The 23,404-nt window shown below is 51.1% G+C and overlaps 1 protein-coding gene across 5 annotated transcripts in view; it reads right to left on the bottom strand.

Annotated features, from left to right (window-relative positions):
* The window catches only part of PPP1R12C (protein phosphatase 1 regulatory subunit 12C), a 42,170-nt gene that overhangs the window by 8,633 nt on the left and 10,133 nt on the right, over positions 1 to 23,404 (bottom strand). For 3 of the 5 annotated variants that reach the window (XM_033168878.1, XM_033168875.1, XM_033168876.1), the window contains exons 2-12: positions 18,152 to 18,282; positions 17,508 to 17,626; positions 16,543 to 16,702; positions 15,509 to 15,653; positions 14,238 to 14,312; positions 11,441 to 11,529; positions 9,984 to 10,126; positions 9,788 to 9,882; positions 4,549 to 4,740; positions 2,757 to 2,852; positions 2,092 to 2,186 (exon numbers count right to left, since the gene is read on the bottom strand). In XM_033168878.1, coding sequence (XP_033024769.1) covers positions 2,092 to 2,186; positions 2,757 to 2,852; positions 4,549 to 4,740; positions 9,788 to 9,882; positions 9,984 to 10,126; positions 11,441 to 11,529; positions 14,238 to 14,312; positions 15,509 to 15,653; positions 16,543 to 16,702; positions 17,508 to 17,626; positions 18,152 to 18,282 — 1,340 coding nt within the window. The remainder of the gene's footprint in view (positions 1 to 2,091; positions 2,187 to 2,756; positions 2,853 to 4,548; positions 4,741 to 9,787; positions 9,883 to 9,983; positions 10,127 to 11,440; positions 11,530 to 14,237; positions 14,313 to 15,508; positions 15,654 to 16,542; positions 16,703 to 17,507; positions 17,627 to 18,151; positions 18,283 to 23,404) is intronic. The other 2 variants (XM_033168877.1, XM_033168879.1) reach the window with 1 other exon arrangement.

Here is a 23,404-nt window from a genome sequence, read left to right as displayed (position 1 = left end):
CGTCGCCGCAAAGGAGGCCTCCGCGCTTCCTGCTGAAGCGCAGGACGGCCTCCACGGCTGCTGAGGCGTCGGTAGCGACGCCTGGGGCAGCGGGGAGAAGCTCCCCGTCGCCCCAAAGGAGGCCTCCGCGCTTCCTGCTGAAGCGCAGGACGGCCTCCGCGGCTGCTGAGGCGTCGGTAGCGACGCCTGGGGCAGCGGGGAGAAGCTCCCCGTCGCCCCAAAGGAGGCCTCCGCGCTTCCTGCTGAAGCGCAGGACGGCCTCCGCGGCTGCTGAGGCGTCGGTAGCGACGCCTGGGGCAGCGGGGAGAAGCTCCCCGTCGCCCCAAAGGAGGCCTCCGTGCTTCCTGCTGAAGCGCAGGACGGCCTCCGCGGCTGCTGAGGCGTCGGTAGCGACGCCTGGGGCAGCGGGGAGAAGCTCCCCGTCGCCCCAAAGGAGGCCTCCGCGCTTCCTGCTGAAGCGCAGGACGGCCTCCGCGGCTGCTGAGGCGTCGGTAGCGACGCCTGGGGCAGCGGGGAGAAGCTCCCCGTCGCCCCAAAGGAGGCCTCCGCGCTTCCTGCTGAAGCGCAGGACGGCCTCCGCGGCTGCTGAGGCGTCGGTAGCGACGCCTGGGGCAGCGGGGAGAAGCTCCCCGTCGCCCCAAAGGAGGCCTCCGCGCTTCCTGCTGAAGCGCAGGACGGCCTCCCCGGCTGCTGAGGCGTCGGCAGCGACGCCTGGGGCAGCGGGGAGAAGCTCCCCGTCGCCCCAAAGGAGGCCTCCGCGCTTCCTGCTGAAGCGCAGGACGGCCTCCACGGCTGCTGAGGCGTCGGCAGCGACGCCTGGGGCAGCGGGGAGAAGCTCCCCGTCGCCCCAAAGGAGGCCTCCGCCCTTCCTGCTGAAGCGCAGGACGGCCTCCGCGGCTGCTGAGGCGTCGGTAGCGACGCCTGGGGCAGCGGGGAGAAGCTCCCCGTCGCCGCACAGGAAGCCTCCGCGCTTGCCGCCCACGCCCAGCCCGGGCTCCATGGCGGCTGAAGCGCCGGGGAGAGGCTCCATGCAGCCAGTGGCGGGGCGGAACTCCGGGTCATGATGTTGCCGGCGTACAAGACGACCCCCGACTTCAGAGAAGATTTTTCGGGCTTAAAAAGTCGTCTTATACGCCGCGATATACGGTACATTCCCAAAGCAACCCGACTTCTATTTAAAGAGACTCCGTCTCAGAACTCCTCTTTCGAAGTCTATGCTGCCCCTCCTCTCTCTCTGCCAACCATTTGTGCTCAGTGATAAACTTTAGGAAGAGTGTTCTATGAAATAATTAAAAAACCTAAGCACCCTTAAAATCCACTTCAGACCTTTTGTCACTTTGGACGCTACTGTCAGCAGCCCCCAATTACAGATGGTGAAAGGGGAATGAAAACAAGATAAGGAAAAGGCAAGATAAGAGACGGTGCTGAAGACAGACAACAGAGTTCACATCCGCCCAAGAAGCTGAGTACCCAAGGAACATGGCCCATGCTCTTAACCACCAATAAGGTGAGTGGAGCTTGCAGGAAGGCCAGGTGGCAGCAATTTCCTGAGGCTCCCCTGCTCCCCCCCCCATCTGTCTTGATTCTACAAGTGAGCTTTACTTCATACCACACTTCTCTCTCAGATGAACCCAACTCCAGGCTCATCCCAGCTAACATGGCAACGAGGCTTCCATGGCTTAGTTTTACGTTTCCCAACCTAGAGTCCACCAGAGGTTGCTGCACTACAACTCCCATCATCCCCTGCTGCTCGCCGCGCTCGCTGGGGCTGATGGGAGCAGGAAGCCCAATGACGTCCGAAGGCGACCCGGTTCAGGAAGGGATTACACATCGCTTCTGTCTCCAGAGCGCAGAGAGGAATACAAAGAGGAATGTGGCCTGTATTCCTCTTGCACTCCCCCAGAGTCAAGGGCAGGATGCCTTACTACCAACTCAGCTCGTTCCTTTTCATCACATTTCTTTCTAACGCTCAGGGTAGCATGCGAGGATGAAACAGAAGGGAAGATCCATCCCGTCGTGCAGCGAGCTTCCCTGACAACGGTCTGGAATCCCAAATGCTACACGTTGGCTCGCCGATAGTCGATTACTCACGCTCGCCTGGGATCCCGGTGGGGCTCCGTGTCTGGGAGGGCAAATATCCGCCGAGTCGGGGTCGGAGTTACGCGGGCCAGGCGTGGCTCTTTGCTCTGTAAAAAGGGGGGAAAGCCGGAATGAGGAGGAATCCCTATGTGCTGTTACTGTTAACACTGTGAATTCATGTTCTGTCCAGGAGGGGGAGCAGCTCAGAGGCCAGCTGGAGACCTGGGAAGCTTTTGACTGTGCTTTTGGCCAGATACCACAAGCTCTGGCTGTCTTAAGGGAGGCTTCGTGAGTCTCTTGACGGATACCAGAGGCTCTGCTCTACCAGAGAGCAGCACTGAGCCCGATGCCTAACACGGCAGTGACGCTTACGAGTAGCTGTGGCCGAGACAAGAGAAAGGTCAAAGAAACAAGGGAGCGAGGGCAAAGGGCAGAGTTAAGAGGAAAACCACACCAAAGGGCGGAACGAAAAAGGACATTCCGGATACCGGATAAGGTTTTTCTTGTGCCCAAGTGACCCCGGTAGGGGGTTCCCTGCCCATGGGAATTCCCTCCCGCACAAACCCATGGCTCTCAAGCTAAGCCCCACACGCCTAAACCCCCCCCCATATGCAACAAGATGGCTAGCAAGCAAGCAAGGTAATCAGCCACACCCTCTAATGGGCAGAGGCTCCTACCGCATCACCCGCTGGCTCAGAAGCTGTGCTCTTATTGGCTAACCCTGGGCCAATGGGGTTCTTGTTCCACTTCCGTAAGAGCTCCCGGATGTCTTGCTGCAGGTATAACAGGCAGTGATGGGTTGGGGTCGGGAGGAGAGGGGAGGAAGGAGGAAGAGAGAAAGAGAAGAGAAGAGGGCAAAGAAGAGGCTACACTCGTGGCAGAACCCCACACGCCTTGAAACCCCCTTTTGAGAAGGCACCCAGCTGGAATGTGGGGTCCCACATAACTGCAGGCTCTCTTCCCATAAACAGGAGTCTTTAAGGTAGCTAAATCTTGAGATGGAAACTGGGGAGAAAGTCCGAAAAAAGCCTCCCCTCTTCTGACACTCTCTGACCTCCTCCTTTGAATTTAGCCCAAGGTGTTTGTTATAATATGGGAGGTACAGGGACCAAGGTGTGTTTGCCTCCCCAGCTGAGAAGCCGTATCTGTTTAAGACTCAGGAAATATTTAGGCTGACTGAAGGAGACAAAAAAAAAGCATTCTGCACTTGCTCAGAGAAACCAGTTGCTCAGCTTACAGGTGCTCAGCCTTTATGTGGGAGATCCCAGTGCCAACACCACTGTGCCTCTGAGCATGTGCAGAGGCTATTTCCTTAATTGTCCTGGTCAACATGGATGCAGAGTACAGATGGGCCTTCTGAAGCTGCCTGCAAGCTTTAAGAGTTAAACCAGAGCACTAGAAGAATCTATCTTTACCCACATCAAGGTTAATTCAAATGCTATGCCATGATATCCAAAAGAAGCAAAAGGTGAGCCAATGAGGCTGCTTTACAATGAGCCAAGTCATTGGTCCTTCTAGTCAGTATCTTCTCCTCTGATTGGCAGAGACTTTCCAAGGCCTCAAGACAAGAGAACTTTCCAAGCTCTGCTTCCCAAAATCAATTTATCCAAGCAGAGATGCTAAGAGAGTGAACTCTCCACACGCAAACGCATATGCTCTACCACTGAGTTATGGCTTCTACTTATTTGCTTGCTTCCTATAACTTAATACTGCTTCTGTTAGCAGTGGGGAGTGGCAGGGTGTCCTATGCAGAAGACTCCACCTTCCGGGTCCCTGGAAGACCCACCTGCCCTCCTCCAGCTGTGGTTTCTGCAAAATGCTTTCAAGAATACCTGTGCAGCCCTAAGGGCTAGCAGCTTACTATTTTTAAACATTAAGAAAATGAACACCAAAAGCTAAATTCCAAGTGAGAGAAAGCAAATGGAATGCACACAAGCCTGCCTGTATCACAAGATGTTGCTAGGGATACGCAATGTACAAACAGAAAACCCTGAAGGCCTGCCTTCTCCTGTATGCACCTGTGTGTGCACTGAGGTTTTCGGCAGGTACCCTGCTCTGGGTGCCCCCACCCCTGTCCTGATGATGAAATGTCCTCCCCAAACACCTGCCTGTTACACATCCTGCCATTTTTAGGCACCCAGGTAAGTCTTGTCGTGTTTTCCCAATCTGTCAGATGAGACACAATCTGAGACTGCTTGGTAATTTTCAGTTGCAGTCTACTGCACTGTTTGTCTGTTGCTGGTTTCCTTCTTATCTTACTTGACACTGTTTTAAATCTAATCTCATCCTTAAAGAAAAACAACCCAAACCATAATTGCACCTAACAGAGTCTTAAAGTGCAACCCTCTCCTTGCTGCCCCTTCATAGCAAATGGAAAGATCCTTGCTTCTGCTCCAATCCAACGCTGCCAAGCTGAATCGAAATGCTCACTCAGGTTACTCATTCAGGTATTGTAATGGCACAGCTTACCTTTTCCTCCGTATCAAGCCTGGGGCTGGATGCCGACCGCTTGATGCCACTGGCCTCCTTGGCAGCTGCCTCCTCCTCTAGCTTTGCATCCTGCAGCACCCCAAAGCTGCTGGTCTTCCGTAGGCTCTGCTTCCAGATCGCGGGAGCTGCCGTGTCCTCTGGCTCCATGGTGCGGCTAGAGCCTCCAGAGAACTGTTGGGGTGGGAGTGGGAGGGGAGGAGAAAAGAGACAGACAGAGGAAGTGGGGAGAAGAGGAAGGAAGGGGAGTCAGGATGGATGGAGGGAACTTTAGAAACTTGGGACAATGGAGTTAGGAGCGAACAAGCAGGGTAATAACCAGGCAAGGCTATGTGGGGATGCTCAGTCCTTCGCACAGAACCTGACAGCTCCTTGGACAGCAAGCAAGCAAGCACTGCTAGAGAACGGGGCTCTCAATTATCTAGAACAGGGTTTCCCAAACTTGGGTCTCCAGTTGTATTTGGACTACAATTCCCATCAGGGGCATAGCTAGCTGCTCCATTACCTAGAGCGGTGGGGGCAGGGCAAGCTGCCCAGGGGGGCAGTGTGGCGAGCTGTCCACGGAGTCCGCCTGGTGGACGCAAGCCCCACGCTGCCTTTTTGGGCAGCGCGGGGGCCCGAGCCACTCCCAGGAGAGATGTGTGGCTGGGGCCCGCTGCAGGCCAGGCCCCACGGTATGTGCTGCCCCCCGCGGTGTGCCATTTTGTCACCCCCCTCAAGGATGACACTCAGGGCGGGCCACACAGGGTGTAGTGGTTAAGAGCGGTAGACTCGTAATCTGGGGAACCGGGTTCGTGTCTCCGCTCCTCCACATGCAGCTGCTGGGTGACCTTGGGCTAGTCACACTTCTCTGAAGTCTCTCAGCCCCACTCACCTCACAGAGTGTTTGTTGTGGGGGAGGAAGGGGAAGGAGAATGTTAGCCGCTTTGAGACTCCTTCGGGTAGTGAAAAGCGGGATATCAAACCCAAACTCTTCTTCTTCTTCTTCCTGCACCCCCGATTCCCATCATCCCTGACCACTGGTCCTGCTAGCTAGGGATGATGGGAGTTTTAGCCCCCCCCCCCCAAAAGCTGAAGACCCAAGTTTGGGAAACTCTGATCTAGGAGAAGGACTAGAGTGGAGATGAAGGATAAGTCCCAAATCAAGAAAAGAGGGCTCAGCAGGGTGCACACGACCTCCCGATTTCCCTTGGGAAGGAAGCAACACCTATGCAACAGAGGCATGGTCAGAGTTTGGGGGGCTGTGCAGCCAACTAGGGGTGAGCCAGGCCTCCTGGGGTTGTCTCTACAGGAAGACAGATTTAAAAGCAAGTGCCCAGCCTTGATTTCTCCAAACAAGAGGCACTACAGGGAAGGTAAAAGCCGCCAACCCCCTGGAATCCTCAACTCAAAAAGATTTGCATGCTGCCATGATTGCTGGGAGAAAGCCACCCTGCACATGCTCAAGAGACATTTCATTATTGCTTTGCATATTCCAGGCCAAAGACTTGGCACGGAAGTACGTTAAAGGACTGGATTTTGGCTCAATTGGGTGGATGCAGCTCTGTAGCTTTCCTACCACACTCACAAGAGAGATCTGCCCAGAACTGTGGAACAGCTTCTATTAAACAGAGAAGCTATGGAGGCCTCTCTCCTCTGCATGACATACTTGCAGCGTATCCTGGGAGTGCTAACAAGCAACCCTTCACTCAAGGTTGCAACAAGGAAGGGTGTATATGGATATTTAGCCTCAAAGTCCAACATGGCATGTGGGGGATGTACAAGTGTCAGGGCTGCAACGAATGCCAAGCCAGGGGCCACCTCCCACCTCCATGCACTTGGGCGGCCTCTCTCAAAATGAATCATAGAGTTGGAAGAGACCACAAGGGCCATCCAGTCCAACCCCCTGCCAAGCAGGAAACGCCATCAAAGCATTTCTGACAGATGGCTGTCAAGCCTCCGCTTAAAGACCTCCAAAGAAGGAGATTCCACCACACTCCTTGGCAGCAAATTCCACTGTCGAACAGCCCTTACTGTCAGGAAGTTCTTCCTAATGTTTAGCTGGAATCATCTTTCTTGTAGTTTGAATCCATTGCTCCGTGTCCGCTTCTCTGGAGCAGCAGAAAACAACCTTTCTCCCTCCTCTATATGACATCCTTTTATATATTTGAACATGGCTATCATATCACCCCTTAACCTTCTCTTCTCCAGGCTAAACATACCCAGCTCTCTAAGCCATTCCTCATAAGGCATCGCTTCCAGGCCTTTGACCATTTTGGTTGCCCTCCTCGGGACACGTTCCAGCTTGTCAGTATCCTTCTTGTACTATGGTGCCCAGAACTGGACACAGTATTCCAGGTGAGGTCTGACCAGAGCGGAATACAGTGGTACTATTACTTCCCTTGATCTAGATGCTATACTCCTATTGATGCGGCCCAAAATGAGGCTGCCCTGAGCTCCCCCTCCCTGCTTCCCACCCCCACCGGCGGCCCTTGCTGACGGCATTCCAAAGCAGAGCAGCCAACGCTTTTAATGAGGAGGACCATCAAGAGCCACATCATAATGCATCCGCCCTGGGGAATCTTGGAAAGCTTTCAGAACAGAGTTCATGGCAGGTGAGCAGGCCTGGAAAGCTGCCTTGGCAGAACGGAGCATCGAAAGCTGGTCAGGAAGTTGCTGAGCTTTGAGAAGTTTGCATCGGCTTCCCTGCTGAGGAAGGCTTGGACCGCAGCCCTCTCAGCAACACATTCCGCACCGCCTCCCTTCGCAGGAAGCCTTTGGGCTTGGCGGCCAGGCTTCCCCGTTCCGCTCAGGCAGGCTCACGCCGAGCCGTGCTGCTATCTGTGCCCAGGTTCCCAGCAGCCTCTGCCCCCAACCTAGTATTTCCCCGCTAAGTAGCCCACCAGACTCCTGGTCCTCAAGCACACCATGCCACAGGCCACAAACAGCTCACTTTCAACTTCTACCTCTTTCTCCCTCTCTTCCCAAGTATCAGCAATCTTACAGTGGTGCCTCGCAAGACGAAATTAATTCGTTCTGCGAGTCGTTTCGTATTGCGAAAAATTCGTCTTGCGAAGCACGACCATAGGAATGCATAGGAATGCATAGGAATTTAATTCCCATAGGAATGCATTGAAATTTTCGTCTTGTGAAGCATGACCATAGAAAAATTCGTCTTGCGAGTCACCCTTTGGTTAGCGAATGCCTTTCGTCTAGCGAGTTTTTCGTTGTGCGAGGCATTCGTCTTGCGAGGTACCACTGTATATCTGCAGGGGGAACCCCCTTCTCTGCAGATAGAAATAAAACCCCACACCTGCACTCGCGGGAAACCACAAAGCACCAGCTGCCCCTGCTGCACACATCAGACTGAACACCCACCTAGCCCAGTTCCACTCGGTGGCCAAAAAAGAGGCTTTCAGGTTTTTCGCTGGCATATGTTTAAAAGCCTATGGTCATCCCAAGTACTCCCCATTTCTAGGAAATACAAGAGGGACCTGCAATAAAACGTTGCATGGTTGGAATCCTCCTGTTCCTGGGTTCCAGCCAGCCTTTCAGGCCCCTTTCAAGGATACTCCAGTTCTTTCCCCCCAACAATGCCACCCCATCCCCCCACGGCCAGTCATCATTTCATGCCCACTATGGGACACTTTTAGAACCCGCCACAGTTCCCCCGCACCCCAATAATTTCTTGAGGTTTCCCTCCAGTCTCCCAATACCTCTCTCTTGTATGTACACGGGTTGGCGCTCTGAGAACGAGTTTGCGATATGCGGCAGTGGCTTGGACTGGAGGTACTGAAGGCCCCTGCAAAAGCCGCCCAACCAGGAGTGGGGCCTGGTCCGCCACGATAATCTGATTAAAGCAGCTCTCAAAACACACAGCCAGTGGTGACTCACCAGGCAAGAGAATGCTCAGCTTCTTTTCAGGCCTTGGTCTCACGATGCCAGTCTTTTCCAACCTGGTGCCATCCAGATGTAAGGCTTCCAACTCCCATGAGCCTCAGCCAGCATGGCCAACAGGAATAATGGGAACTGTGGCCCGACATCTGGAAGGTACCAGCTCAAGAGACAATTGTGCCAGGTCATTAATGGGGAAAACGAGACCCACAATGGCACATTCTCTCTACACACACACACACCCTTGCATCTGCATGGGACACTCACTGCAGCTTTTTGCTCCTTCTGGGGAACCAGAATGATCCCTGTTTTGCGCAAGCTTTGCCGCCACATGGAAGGCCCCAGAGGGCTGGGGATGGGCAGAACAGGGGTGATGAAGGCAAACTGTGGCTGGAGTGGGCAGGCGGAAGGAAGCAAGAAGCGGGACGAGGTGCAAGCCAGAAGCGGATGGAAGGCATACGAGGAAATGTGAAAAAGGAAAACAAAGGCAGAAAAAGAAAACACAAAAAGTCCTACGTATTTCACACAGTGCAGGCAGAAATGGCATGCGGTGGAAAGGATGGCCGACCAGGCAACAGAATGTCCGTGTGCCCAAGGCCCAACCAACTCCGCCAACTTATTTAGGAGGCCTCTTCTTGGAGAGTCACCTGCCGATCAGATTGCCAGACTTGCCTGTGCTGGCGTCCCAAACAGGATGACGGTCATTCTGGCCTCATCACAGGGTAGATGCAAGAGAGGTGACTGGTTAATCAAGCATGCAAGATGAATGTGTTGGCGTGTTAAGACAGGAGAAGTTATAAATGGGGACTCAGCAAGTGTTGCGTGGCAGAGGGGAGGGGTGCATTCATGCAAGGACCCATGAAAAGCCAACTGAGAGGGGAAAGAAAAGAAGCTAGTCCTTAACAGGCAAGTAGCACCCTGTATAGGACCGAGGTCTTGTGGCTGTCTGCTCCCCCTGTGTCCAAATCCCGATTCCATAGGAACTATGAGTCCTGGTTCCCAGGACATAGAAGCCCTAGCTACCTTCACTCTTCATTCTGCCTCCTCCCAAGAGAACCCCTTAGTGAAGTGACTACTCAAGACGGGTAAGCTGAGGCCTGAAGCCTCAAGTCCAAAAACCATGAATGCAAAAGCGATTGGAAACGTCTCTTTAAGAGGCCCTGCTGCTTGTCACCTCTCAATTCTCAAGAGCAGGATTTTGACAGGAGTCCATTCGCTCCCAGGCCTACACTGTGAAAGGTGACAGGGACAATGGGGGAGGGGGGCGAGGCATGGAGATGTGCCAACCCCCCCCCCCTTTTCACCTAAGGCAGAAGCTAAGAGTTCATGCAGGTGAGCAAAACCTCACCTTCTGCCCCATGGGACTGGGGGACACAGGGCTGACAGGGGTCACGGAGACGCCATTCACTGCACTGTTGTCTGTTGGGGGAGCGGCCTTCACCTCTGCCAAAGGAGAGAAAGCAGTTAGTATCTAACTGGCTGTGCCAGACCCTTCCGAGATCTGGGCCAATGAGGGCCACTGCCCACCACATAGCTCCGCCTACCATTGGAATGTGGCGCCTCCTCCCCCTCTGAGGCAGAGCTGGTCTCCTCCTCGCCCACGGCAATGGTCCCCAGGGTCTTGCGCTCCTTTGATTGGTCCTGGACGGAGATCTTCTCCTTGCTGCTCATGCGGCACACAGAGCTCCTAAGAAGCAGAGAGGAGATGCGGGGAGTTAAGGGCGCCAAAGGAAAGTGGATCATTTCAAAAGAAGCTAAGTTGCTCAGCCCACCGCAGTTAATGACATCAATGGCGTGTTTGCCCAGACAGAGCCAATGGGAGCCATTGGAAGGTTGCAAACTTCAGCCACACTGACAAACTGCTTCGTTCCAACAGCCCTCATTTCCCTATTTATGTTCGGGTTGAAGCGGAGATCTCGAGATGAGAGAGGCTGGGCTTATAAGTTACATGGGCTGGGCTGGCATACTCTGGTGAACTGGTTTAGGCCAGGCATGGCCTCATGGCAGCTGCCCTACAGGGGGACACTGGTTTCTTGCATGAACAGCTGCTCTAGAACGCAAGACAACTCAGGCACATGACGACATGCCATTTCTCCTGAAATTTGGCTTTCATACCACGCAAGGGGCTGCCAACCAACCTAAGCCTAAGGGCTTGCTCCGATGTGCCAATCCTGGAAGTGCCGTACACCTGTATTTCCGTATTAAATATTTTCCTGCTCTTCAGCCAAAAAGGCCCTCGCAGCAGCTGACAGACAGATCAGTGGAAATCAAGATTGTTCTGATCCTCAGGCCTGCGATGCGACTGAGCAACAACAACAGGAGTATCTACAACTCAACGGGCAATGTGGAGGCTGCGCCCCCAAACCTTGCACTTCACACGCTTCATAACTTCACACAGGGGAGAGGTGTCTGAGCTGGCACATGACCTCCATGTCTGAACATGCGCGAGCTAGCGCATGGCTTGCTTTTAGAAAACAACCACCGAGGTTGCCTTGGAGACGTCTCGTAACGAAATGCCCAACCAACGCAAGTTTGAGGCAAGCGAACTGATGCTTCCTGCTAACAGGAGAGGCTTTGCTTCCCTGCTAATGTTTGTGGGACGGCGGGAGACACTTGCAATTTGTACAGGCTCGACGTCTGTAACCACAAAACAGTTGGATAGCCCAAACTGATGTCTGCAGTCTGTAACAGTAAACACTTCTGCAGCAAACCGGGCTGCCAAACTTGCTGCACGCCAAATAAAGACTTCTCTCTAAACCTGTTTTGCAATGTGCACTTGGCGTGGGGTTCGCATGCGCCTGTTCCCATACCGCTGAGCCATTAAGCTGCACCCTAGATTAAAAGAACCGATAGCCGAAAGAGTTGCAAGCCAGGGCCTTTGCCAACTCATGGGAAATGACGGCTGGGAGCAAGGGTGGAAGCGGCAGGCTTTAGAACCAGAAATGTGGCATTAAAAGGTTGGGAGCCTAAGAGACAAATGCCACCCACACCCACACCTCACCTCCGGTGCTTGCTCGTGTACGATGGGGGCTGCTCCAAGCTGGTGTCAATCACTGCCTGCTTCAGATGAGCTTCCTTCTTGCTGCGTAGCTGAAGGTTATGTGGAGAGAGATGGGGGGGTGAGGGTCAAGCTCTCATTCCCTTTGGCTATGTGACCTTTGTAACGACGAACAGATTTTGCCAGGGTAGCAGAGGGCAATGGCATCTGCCCTTCTGGGCAGACATACCTGGGGCGAGAGCACTGCCCCGAGGCTTCTGGATCCGCCAAAATGGAGAAGAGCAGTAACGGCCGAGATCTGTACCGAACAGGCTGCGGGAATCGATACTGAAATGGGCTGCGCTGCTGCTGAATTTAAGGGGGAGGGCGATGCGTTTGGGAAAATAAAAGCGCAGATGTGCCCACAGTTGGCATTTGCATTGAGTGCAGCAGAGTAGAAGCACAGTACTTGCACGGCTTAGGAGCTAAGGAAGGTCCGCCACGGGGATGGTCATGGATACAGGAAGAGCCTTGCTGGATCAGAAGAGTGGCCCATCGAGGACACTGGTGCTCCTTCGGTCTGATCAAGCAGGGCTCTTTTCATGGTCCCGCAGCAACCAGACAGGTGCTCCAGGGATGCCTACGAAGAGGAAACAGCAGCAACCTTCCCCCCCCCACCCCCAGTCACAAGTATTCAGTATTACATTATGTTCTCTGGAAGTGGAGGCAGCGTAGACAGCCATCATGACGTGAAATCAGTGCCACAATACTTATGTTCTGCTCTACAACCGCAAAAGGCTCTCAAAACAGCTTGAGAATCAACCTGAACTCAAATCTGGTTCGCTGCCTGGAGCTGATAAGAGCTGGGAGTCCCAACAAACCCAGGAGGGCACCACAGGCTTCTCACCTTCGCCACATGTGATTTTGGAAACCTCCACCATGTCCCCCAAAATTAAGGTTGCCAGATTTTTTTTCAATGAATCCGGGGACACTTTTCAACTTCCCACTAAATAGATGGATTTGTAAATCTGGGGACTGTCCCCGGGAAATGGGGACATCTGGTAACCTTACCCTAAATCAAAATGCCCCAAACGCTTTAAGGCCAGGCTTTGCCAATCTGGTGCCTTCCAGGTGCTGTTGGACTACAACTCCCATCACCCCCAGCCAGCGCCCTCCAACAACACCTGGAAGGGGCCAGGTGAGTGAGGGTTGCTCCAGGCCTTTCCCTGTTGGGAAGCTGCTCCAGCCCCTTGCTTCTTCACATGCAGCCTGAGCTGAAGTCCTGTGTGTCGAGGCTTCTTTCCCTCTTTATGGCTTACAACCTGGCTCTCTCAGACTGGTTCTCACAGGAAAACTACCAGAGGTGGGGAGAAAGCCCTTTTAAGGCTTCCAAAGGGCCGGGAGGCTGATCTGGTTTCAGTCCACTGCTGGAAAAAGAGCATGCAGCTGACAGGCGGGCGGGAGAAGCCCGTGCTGCTTTCCATCCCCTTGGGAACAAGCCTCTCTCGCCGTGGTAGGTTTTTGCCGGGAGCACTGGAAAAGGGAGGCATGTGGGCTACGCCAGCAGCCGTCGCTCTGAGGAGGCCCACCCTGCAGTTTCAGAAATGCTGCCCTGGGCTGGTGAAACTCAAATTAAGCTGACAGGAGGGATTGGCCTCGCTCCCTGACCTCCTGCCCTGTGGGGTCATTGCTGTTCCTCTCTACTTTCTGCTCTTGTGGCCGATGCTGCACAAGGTTTGGAAGGCTGTGTAAAATAACATTAACCAAGGCTGAGACTCCCCTGCCCGCCTCAAACATTTATTTTTTTAAAAGTCAATTGAAAAAAATTCTGGGAAGGGAACAAAAATTTAACCCATGCCCCCATGATGAGAGGAAACAGTTACACAAAGAAAATATAGGCTGCTGCTTCATCTGAATGCCATATACACGGCCAACACAGAAATCAGCTCCACTTGGTGCTGAATTATGGTCTTTTTAAAACTGCAAAGTACACACAGGTCTGGGTGAGTCTAGTCAGCCACTGCAAGAAACTTTTGTCTGTCCTAATGCACCCAATAAAGGGTGATGGGGGGCAGGAGAGAAAAACTACCCCTGAAGTTTAATGAATTAGCATACAACCACCTCTTAAAATATTGTGTGTGTATACATGCATCTATGTAAACACACACACACACAGCAGCTGTTAAGATGGGAGTCCTAGATAAATCGCAACTATTCATTAAGCACCTGGGCAAATGAAATGTCTTCAGCTGGCGCCTAAAACTCATCAGGTGAGGTGCCAGGTGAGCAGCCCTAAGGGAGCTGACGGAAGAAGTAAAGGGTGTCTTTCTCTGTCACTGCCTGACTAACTGCTGACGGTGGGAGCCACAAGGACCTGCCTGTGAAAAGGGTCAAGACGCAGGTTGTTGTTTTTTTGGCCCAGGGACACCTTTATGTACCCCAAATTTTAGCACAAGACATTCGTGAAGCGCACACACAGCATAATGCCACCCGCACGACAGCCTCTTAATGGGATTGACAGCAGCAATGATGGGACACAAGCATTTCATTGATTGTTGCTTCTATTTGGGACTAGGGGTCTTGCAAGCTTCCCCCAAAGCAGCTCCTCCCTCAGCCCAACTCCTCAAATTGGCACCTGCAAGGTATCCTTCCCATTCCAGAAACAAGGCGTTCAAACGCTGTCTAGCTCCACACAAGAGCGAGGGCTTCATGCGCCATGCACCTTCCGCATACACCCAAGGCAGCAGTCCCGATTCTGTTGTATCTGCCACACAGGGGGGTGGGGGGGGGAGAGAGAAGGGTAAGAAGAAAAGTCACTCACGTCGATTTGCTTGCGTTGGAGATCCTCGAGCAGAGCCAAAGTATCCTCATCCGCAAGGTCGCAGGGACGCTGGCCCTAGGATGGGGAGGAAACAGCTGGGACTGAGAAGGGCTCCTTTTGTCAAGGTTTGCCATCAGAATAAAACTGGGAAGCATGGTGGGTGAAGCAGCTTCCCCCCTGGTGTAGATGCGTCTTCTTTCAACTCACCAGCTGTCCCGCCTTCCTCCCTCCTCCACGAGTTTCACTGATTCCCCACCTGCTTCCCCACTGGCTGCTGTTTTCAATGAGGAAGGAAATAAACCCACCTAGGTAGGTACAAACGGAGGGCTTCTGGTTCTAAGCAAGGGGATAGCCCTTGCAGAAAATAATCTGGAGGGGAGGGGAACGAGAAATAAGGGGACACCCTTTCACAGCTTAAGGGGGGCAACCCTTTAAGATGGGAGAAACATCCCCAGCCATTTCAAGACATTCTCCTCTGTTGTACCCCACAACCAAATCAAGCCTTTCCAGGTCTCTGTCCTTCCTCCAGCGTTTTGCAGGATCCACAGGCTTCTATTTGTGGCTGCAGTCAGCAGATTTAGAATTCCACCCTCCCACATCTCCTTCCCCCTTTGGGTTTTGTAAACCTTGAATTGAACAACGCAGAATAATAATCTATTTCTTTAAAGAAAAGAAAAGAAAAAAAATCTGTAACCTTAAGAGGCAACATTTTATTTTATTTTAAAAAACCTGTTTAGGACACAATTGTAAGAAATGCAGGTGGCATTTCAGAAAAGGCATTTCCCCCCTCACCTCGTGAAAGAGAACAAGCCTCGTCCACGACGCTATCGGCTGTGACACAGAAATGCACCATCTAAAAACAACCTGATGTTTTCGCCTCCTTCATAACCATTTTTTTATTCAAAAGAAAATGCATACAGATGTAAACAATTAATTGACCCATCAGAATGCTTTGACACTAGTCCATTAAGATTTCCTTAAAATATGGTGACGGTCCTCATTTTGCTGTCCTAGAAACCCCTCTGCACCAAGAATAGTTGCAAACGTATGAAGTTGCCTGAGACCAGGCTGGAGTGCTGGGCCACTTAGCTCAGCTAACCTACTCTGACTGGCAGGGCCTTTCCAATGCCTTGGGCAACGCCAAGTCCTCTCCAGCCCTGCTGTTTGGGCTCTTCCAACTGGGGCCACAAGAAGCCTGGGTTCTGCAACACACACACACACACACACACACACACACACACACACACACCAGCCACCTCCTTTGCTCTCACCACGTTGTTGAGTGCCTCCATGTCGCAGAAGTGCTCCGCCAGGAGGCGACAGGCCTCCTCCACTCCCCAATGGGCTGCTGCATGCAAGGGAGCCCAGCCATCTTTGTCCTGCACATTGGGGTCATATCCAGCTTGCAAGAGCAGCCTGCAACGGGGCAAGAGAAAGCAGCGGTCAGGGGTTTCCTGGACTGCGGCAGGGTGCCTTATGGAAAAACTAGATATTAATAGACAAAAGAGGGGAAAGGCAGACTCTGGATGGGACAGAACAAAGACGGTGCTGGATACAGGAGCTACAGGGTCTTCTGTGAGGGCTGGGACAACAGTGGTCCAAGGGAGATACAGAACTCAAGAGTCCCAAATTATCCAGGGACAAGAATTCTCCTGAATTCTTTTGCGAGGTGTGCATAACTAAGGGCCAGGAATTTGAGGTTCTCGTGGCAGGGAGCAGGTTAAGGAAGAACAGGGGGGACAGGAGACTGGGACTTTTGGAAGAGCGAGTGATTGAGTTAGAGAAGCAGCAAGGATGGAACTTGCTGGAAACCTCCTGGGGTCATCTCTCTTTTTCTTTTCTTCTTTTCTGAGGGGAGGGGTCCAAATGCTCAAAGCAAGATGGCTGGGAGCAGGATGCCGAGATCCTGGATTCTTATTGGCTCCGAGTCACCATCAGGTGGCTGGGGTGGGGACTGGCATTGACTTGGCCTACGCTTTTCCCCAGGCCCCGCCTTTGCTCAGGGGATGTTTGGCAAGGCATGGGGGGGGGGGAATCAGAAGAAGTGGTGCAACTAACCACCTGGGTTGGGAGAGTGGGTATGGCAAGTGCCCAAACCTGTTGAGGCAAATAGGAACCTGAGGTGTGACGTTGGCAGCCATTTTGTAAACCTATGTGCTTCTATGATGTTCGACATCTAGCTGAAAACTGTGAGAGGGAGACATGGGGCTCCATTTACTGCTCCAAAAGGGGATGTATAAAAGGGTTTTATGTGCTCGGAATGGATGTCCCTTGGGGCTGGGGGAATCGAGGACCAGGCTCTCACCTCATGACCTCAATGTAGCCTTTGGCAGCTGCCACGTGGAGGGCCGTGGCCCCTGTTTTGGGGTGCGGCTCGTCAGAGATTTTCCCACCGTTCATCCACTGGCGTGCGTCACGAAGCATCACCTCCTCCTCCTCTCGCTTGGCTACTTCTACATCTATCCCTGAAAAGGAGAAGGAGGCGTCACGGGAGAGCCGAGAAGGCAACGACTACAAAATCTGAACAGCTGCGGCTGCACCAGAGAGCTGCGAAGAAATATGCCTTCTCCTAACGATGCAGAGGAATCCTAGCAACTGGATACTTTTAAAGTCCCCCCCTTCCAAAAAAACATGTAGTCATCATTGTTTTGAGGAATTTGTGCATGATGCAATTATGGATGGAGGGCGCAATTACATCATACACATATGGCTCAGGGATGGGGAACCTGTGGCCCTCCAGATGAGGCTGGACTGCAACCCCCATCAACCCCAGGCAGTATGGGTCAATGGGAGTTGTAGTCTGGCAACATCTGAGGAGTCCCAGGTTCCCCATCCTTAACCTTCACTGGGTTTCGATGTAGAATAAATTATGTACAGTAAGCAAATATGTGCAAATATAATCTTGGTAGACACTGTATTTTTAAACTGTTCCAGAGCCAGAGAACTTACCAGATTTTGGAAGTCGCCGTTTCGCTCTGTCTGCAGTAAATAATCCAAGCTGAAAATATTTTGATGGGCCATATATTACAACCCTGTGGTGTAAACCAGGATCCATTTAATTAATCCATTTGTGTGTGTGTCTGTGTGTGAAAACCTGCAAAGTTGATTCTATAATTTTTCTGCAGCACCAACCCCTAAGGAAGGGGGGGAACCCAGCAACCTGGAGGGCTGGTTGGAGAAGCCTGGTGAAGCCCTGAAAGCGTCTACAGAGGGACAGAGCATTAGAGGAAGCAGAGCTACATCATGCGCGGCAGCCTGCTCTCTCCTTACCTCTCTTCCCAATCTCCAAACGCAGTAAGGCCTCCATGTTGTCAGCCTCCGCAATGTCCAATGGCACGTCCCCGTCGCTGTTCACTGCAGCGATGTTGGCACCGTGGTCCAAGAGGTATCTGGGCCAGACAGTGATGCCCAGGGTCAGATCCATGGGCCCATTTAGCCCCCCCCCCCGCAATCCCAGATTAGGCCACACAAAAGCCCGTCTCATGGGGTGACACTTGCCAAGTGTCGGAATCCTTTGCGCCCTTGCCTCGTGATTGCAGACAATAAGCCTCCCTCCCTTTCAAATGCAGTGAGGAGAAAGGACCACCAACTCAGAAATGAAGCCTAATGCAGGTTGCCCTTGGCTTCCGCAACCTCCCCCCTGCGCCTTAGATAGTTGTGTGCATGATGACTGGCACCTGCTAATCTGGACAGGAGCCCTGTCCCCTTCTGCATCCAGCTACCCTGTGTTGGGAAGGGCGTAGATTTTGTGACCGCCGTTCAGCCCCAGGTGAAAAGCACCGTAAGACTGGTCTGCAGATTTATTACTGTAATAACTTCAGGCAAAAGACGTTTATCTACCGCAAGGCCAATAAAGTTATCCGTGAGCTGGCATGGTTTTGGAAGGCCTTCTCCCCTGCAGCCCAAAAACTCACTGTGCAATCTCAATGTAGCCGCAGGAAGCAGCAACGTGCAGTGGAGTCCAGCCCTCATTGTCAGCCTGGTTCACGTCGGCTCCATTTGCCACCAGAAATTCCACCACCTCCATGTTCTCATCAATGCAGGCCTGGGAAAGACAGAAGACTTGTCGCAAGGAAGCTCCCAGCTCCCCGTTTCTCTCTCCTCCGTAACAGTGCCAAAGCTCAGTGGTAGGGCATGTTCTCTGCACACAGAAGGTCCCAGATCTGGCATCTCCATGTTGGGAAAGTCTCCTGTCTGTCTAAAACCATAGAGTGTAGACAATACAGAGCTAGATGGACCAATGGTTTGACGTAGGTGGAACACAGCTTCTCATGTTCCTAAGGAACCTTCGTTCCCCTGAACAAAAAGAGCTCCTTTTCTCCTGCCCCACTCAGCACCTTGCCCTCCTTTCCTGGAAATGCCCCACAGCACCACTGTCCCCTTGACATGCAATGCAGGCGATGACTGAAGCTGGCAGCCCCTGAGCAGAAGGGCAGTGAATGCCACAAACCCCTTCAGAGCTTTTTATTTGCCACATGGTAGGCCAAATAACACCCCAGCCGCCTTGGAATTTTATAGTCAACGGTTCGGGCAGATTAATTTTTTTCGAAATTCCTCCCCCAGTGCTTTACTTTTCTGCCAATAAATAAATAAAAATCCTTCCTTTTCATAGACTAATTAGTAACAGTAAATGAATACCAACTACAAATACGAGGCAAGCTTGTCAGCTTCAAAGCTGCATTTAATGTTTTCCAGGTGATTATATCTAGTGAGTATGAAAATGAGCATATCCTGCAAAGTTCTTTCAGCTGCCAAAATTTATTAGTTTTCAGCACTTTTGTTTTCCTCTTAGATTTAAACAAACAATGTATAGGAAGCACACCCGATTGCCACTGCATTTTTTTTTACAAGTACTGTATTGCAATACAGATTGCTACATTTAAACCACAAGAAGTAAGTGTGGTTTAATTTCTCCTCAGATACTCCAGGTCAAATGTTTGTGGTGTATTAGGACAAAAAAGTTAACATGCGGATACTTTTCCAAAGCTTTGTTTACCAGATAGATGTAAGATAAGCACGCTAAATCTAATCTCGGCATCAGAAAAAAATCTGATGCAAATCACACACACACACTATGCAAACCACCCTAATTTGCATAAGAAAATCTTCCCAGTTCATCCCCACCCCACCCCCCACCCGGAAAATCCCCACCTCTATTGGTAGCCTGATTCGCACAACACACTCCAGCCAAGGTTCGTCTTAGCGTGTTGCCTGAGCTGGAATTCGCGGTTAAGCTCTCTCCTCGCTAACCGTAAGCTGTAGCCAAGGACAAACCATGAAGAGAGAGCTTAACCGGTAGTCCCAATTCTGACAGCACGCTAAACTAAGCCTTGGCACTGCAGTGAAAGACACAAGGCAAGAGCAAAGCAGCTGTGATCTCCATTCTGGGAGCCTGCAGAGTCTCCAAACCAGCTCAGTGCTCCAAAATGCAATGTCAATTGGTGGTGGGGAGAAATCCTGATAGGGAGGCAGGTTTTAGGTAAACATCAAGAAAAGCTTCCTAATGCTAAGAGGATTGCAGCTCAGGAACAAGCTGCTCAGGAAAGGCCACACAATGAATTCCTGGCCATGTAGGGTTTCAAAGAGAGGCTGGACGGGGATGGAAAGACAATGCTGTCATCATTGGGCAGGAGGCCTGACAAGATGGCCCACAAAGTCACTGGTATTTGCACAAATACAGGTAGCCCCATGTGTTAATACCGGTAGCTAAGCTGTGTTAGGGGTACAATATGATTTAATTTTATAATGTAGGGCACAGTGCTGACCAGTTAACCCTGTGCATTCTTTTGCAAACACCCCCACCACAAATGGTAGGCAAGAGAATCCAGCTGCTTCTTGAGCAGGCAGGGAGAATCCTCCCTTATTGCTTTTCCTTATCCACAGGTGAACACACCCAAAAAACTTTCAAGAGAAAAACGGGTGGCGGCAGCTAGTAAGCTGAACATTCGGGGAAGAGTGTAGATAGAATATCCAGTGGTGTCCAGGCCTCATCCCCACCCCTGTTGCCGTGATCCATAAGTGAGTCACATGGCAGCATTATCACCATCTCTTTAAAAAGGGAGGAAGAGTGCTTCTGTTTGCCCCCTTTCTCTCTCCCCCCCCCCAAGAGAGCAGACAGAGGGATGGTGACCAGATGCAAACGAGGGCAGACCTCCTGTACCAACAAATGCCTTGCAGAAGGGGAATTTAACAGATGCTGCTTCTTTCATCTCTGCATGACAAGCTGCCTGTACACCCTGCTGGAATTACTCTTCGGGGATGACAGGAGCCATATTTGGGCAACATCTGGAGGGTCCCAGGATCCCCACCCCCTGAAGTAAAGGGACAGGAAGCAGGCCTTTCCAATATTCCAGGAGGATGGTCATGCACGGGTAAAACAACCTTTAAATACTTGGTTGCCTACACCTCTCAACTTCAACTGGACTTACAACCTGGGTGCAGACATCATTGGGCTTCAACCTGTGGGTCAGGTCTCCTAATGGGATGCAGTCAGATAGGGGGAACCATAGCAGAGCCACCAGCAAGACTTGGTAAGAAATTCTGAAGAGGGTCCCCAAAACACATGTTTGGCTAAAATGCACATCCCAGGTCTGAAAAGGCCAACGCAGCCCATTCCCAAACTAAACTTGGGACAGTACAGACACAACAAGCACCCCTTCCCTTTCTCAAACGCACAAAAAGTGTGGCTGCCATTTGCTGCTCTCTCTCTCTCTCTGCCTTCTAATCTTAAGGGTTTGGGAGAGAAAGCTGCAGGAGGCACAAAAACTCTGGCATTACATTTCCCTGGCTTGGGAAATGTATCGCAGTGCTAGGGCGGCAGTGGATAAGCAGCAGATGCTGTTTGTCACTTGATTGCTCATTTGAAGGCAACTTCATCTCAGCCCAGCTGAGATGTGGCTTTTCCCAGCCATGCAATAAAAACAACAGGAAACATGGGCATATCACTTTCAAGAGTTCAAAGCAGTTCGTGCGCATTGCCCATGACAAGGTAAGTTTATTACAATGCCCCATGTTACAGATGGATGAACTGAGGCTGAGATAGAGAGGGGCCACCCAGTAAGTTCACTGCAAGATTCGAACCAGGCAGTTCCTGATTCATAGCTTAAGTCTCTTGGTCTCTATGCAACATGAGCTCCGCTTAGAATGTTTTGATGTATTTTATACAAGTTGCACAGGGGAGTGGTTGGTCGTTTGACTTTCAGTTTAGCACAAGTTAGGAGCTGCCAGTTTTTGAAAAATGCTCCACTCATTAGGCGGCACAAGTCCCCTGGTGCAGACAGGGCAAGGTGAAATGAGATATATCACATGAGCAGATGGGTAAGACCAAAGAAGGACCATAGCTTCCCTACTCACAGCATAGTCCATAACGGCAGTGTGTTCGATCCAGAAGCCAAACCATGTTTTGCTGTTACACCACAACCAGCAAACTGTGGTTTGTACATGCCCTCTAAATTGCAACTGAAAGCCACAGTTTGCTGGTTTGGATGCAACAGTGAACCACAGTTTGTCTTGGAGCAGATACAACATCAACTGGGCTGCACTCTAACCGGGGAACAGGAGTGAAATGCCAACTATGGCTTGGGCCAAAGATGAAATAATTACATTAGAGATGAAACAATACATTAGGGAGTGCACAAACAATGCTGTTTTGTAGCATCAACCATAATTTGGTGGCGTTGTGTGCAAAGGAGACAATCATTACATCCACCTAAAAATGCAAAGGGGTAACCAGCTTTTCTTTTTTTAACAACAACAAAAAGATTAAATTCAGATTCTCACGGATCTACATTCTATGCCGAACAGCAGATGTGTTGCAGGATTCCACATGCTTAAAAAAAAGTGTCACAGAGACCTGCAGCCTCTTTTGAGTCCTAGTTTATGTATTTTTTTTGGGGGGGGGGGTTGTTAAAGGAAGAGAATTTGGACCAAAGAGCCTTTGATGTCTTTTCGAGTGCCAGGAATATGCAGCTGTGCTACTTTTCTGCTTCCAACACAAAAGACGTCAGAACTGAAGGCAGCAGCTTCTGCTAGATTTCATCTGCCTTTAATAACAGGCTTTGGATTTGCAGTCAAGAGACCACGCAGAATAAAACTGGTTCAGGCAACAAGCGACAGTTATGTGGGTGTATCGTATCAAGCAGCCTTGAAGTAAGAATTTGGGTCATCTTGAGTTATTTTCAAAAAAGAGAAACACCAAGTGAATGAAAGCACGGAGAACTGGGAGATCAGACTCCAGAGTCCTCTCAGAAGAGGACTATTAGGGAGAAAAGACTCCTAGGTTCTTTGGAGAGAGTTGATTTAACCATCTTAACCTACAACAACTACCCTGATTAACAGTAGCTCTCCAGGATCCTAGTCAGAGTATGGCTTCTCCCACCATCTGATCCCTTAACTGAAGACCGGATATGCAGGTAAAACATGTGCTCTACCCAATGAGAAATGTTCCCTCCCTGAGGCAGAAGGCACATTGATCCACATGTGGTGGAACTGTAAAAAGATCAGAGTGTGTTGGGAAATGATCTGGGGTGCCCAAACTTTTTTCAAAGAGGGCCAGATATGATGAAGTGAACATGTGTGAGGGCTGACCAAAGTTGTTGAGCTTTTGGGGGGATTTTACCCCAGGAAATAAACTGCCACAGGGGCCGGATTAAGCCCCCGAAACAGACTTTGGACATGCCTGATCTATAATGAACTTAAGAAAACGTTTAAATGCTCTTTCCCTAAAAAGCACAAAGCCTTCCTGCTAGGAATTACGGGTAACAAAATCTCAAAGAAGTTCAGGAGAGTTTTCATGTACACCACAGCAGCTGCCAGAATTCTAATCGCAAAAGGCTGGAAGGGAGAAGGTATCCCATTAAAATTAGACTGGCAAAATAAATTGAGAGTATGCTGAACTAGCGAGACTATCAGCAAGGCTACGAGACGTTACAGATGAAAAATTTACCAGAGAGTGGGATATATACAGAGTCTACCTAAAAGAACACTGCCAAAATATCAATCTGTTGCCAGGTCTTGATTGAGTTTCTGTGTGTACAGTAATAGGACAACTTTATAAATTTAAAGTAATTAGAATAACAAAGAGAAGATAAAGTTAAGTGCGTAACTAAAGAATGTAATTTTGGAACACAATGGGGAGATCGGAGATTTGTGTTATAGTTTCAAAAGCA

Source organism: Lacerta agilis, chromosome 14, assembly GCF_009819535.1.
Source record: "Lacerta agilis isolate rLacAgi1 chromosome 14, rLacAgi1.pri, whole genome shotgun sequence".
Taxonomy (NCBI): Eukaryota; Metazoa; Chordata; class Lepidosauria; order Squamata; family Lacertidae; genus Lacerta; species Lacerta agilis.
Note: the sequence above shows the minus strand (reverse complement) of the source record. Positions and strands in the feature narration are given on the sequence as shown.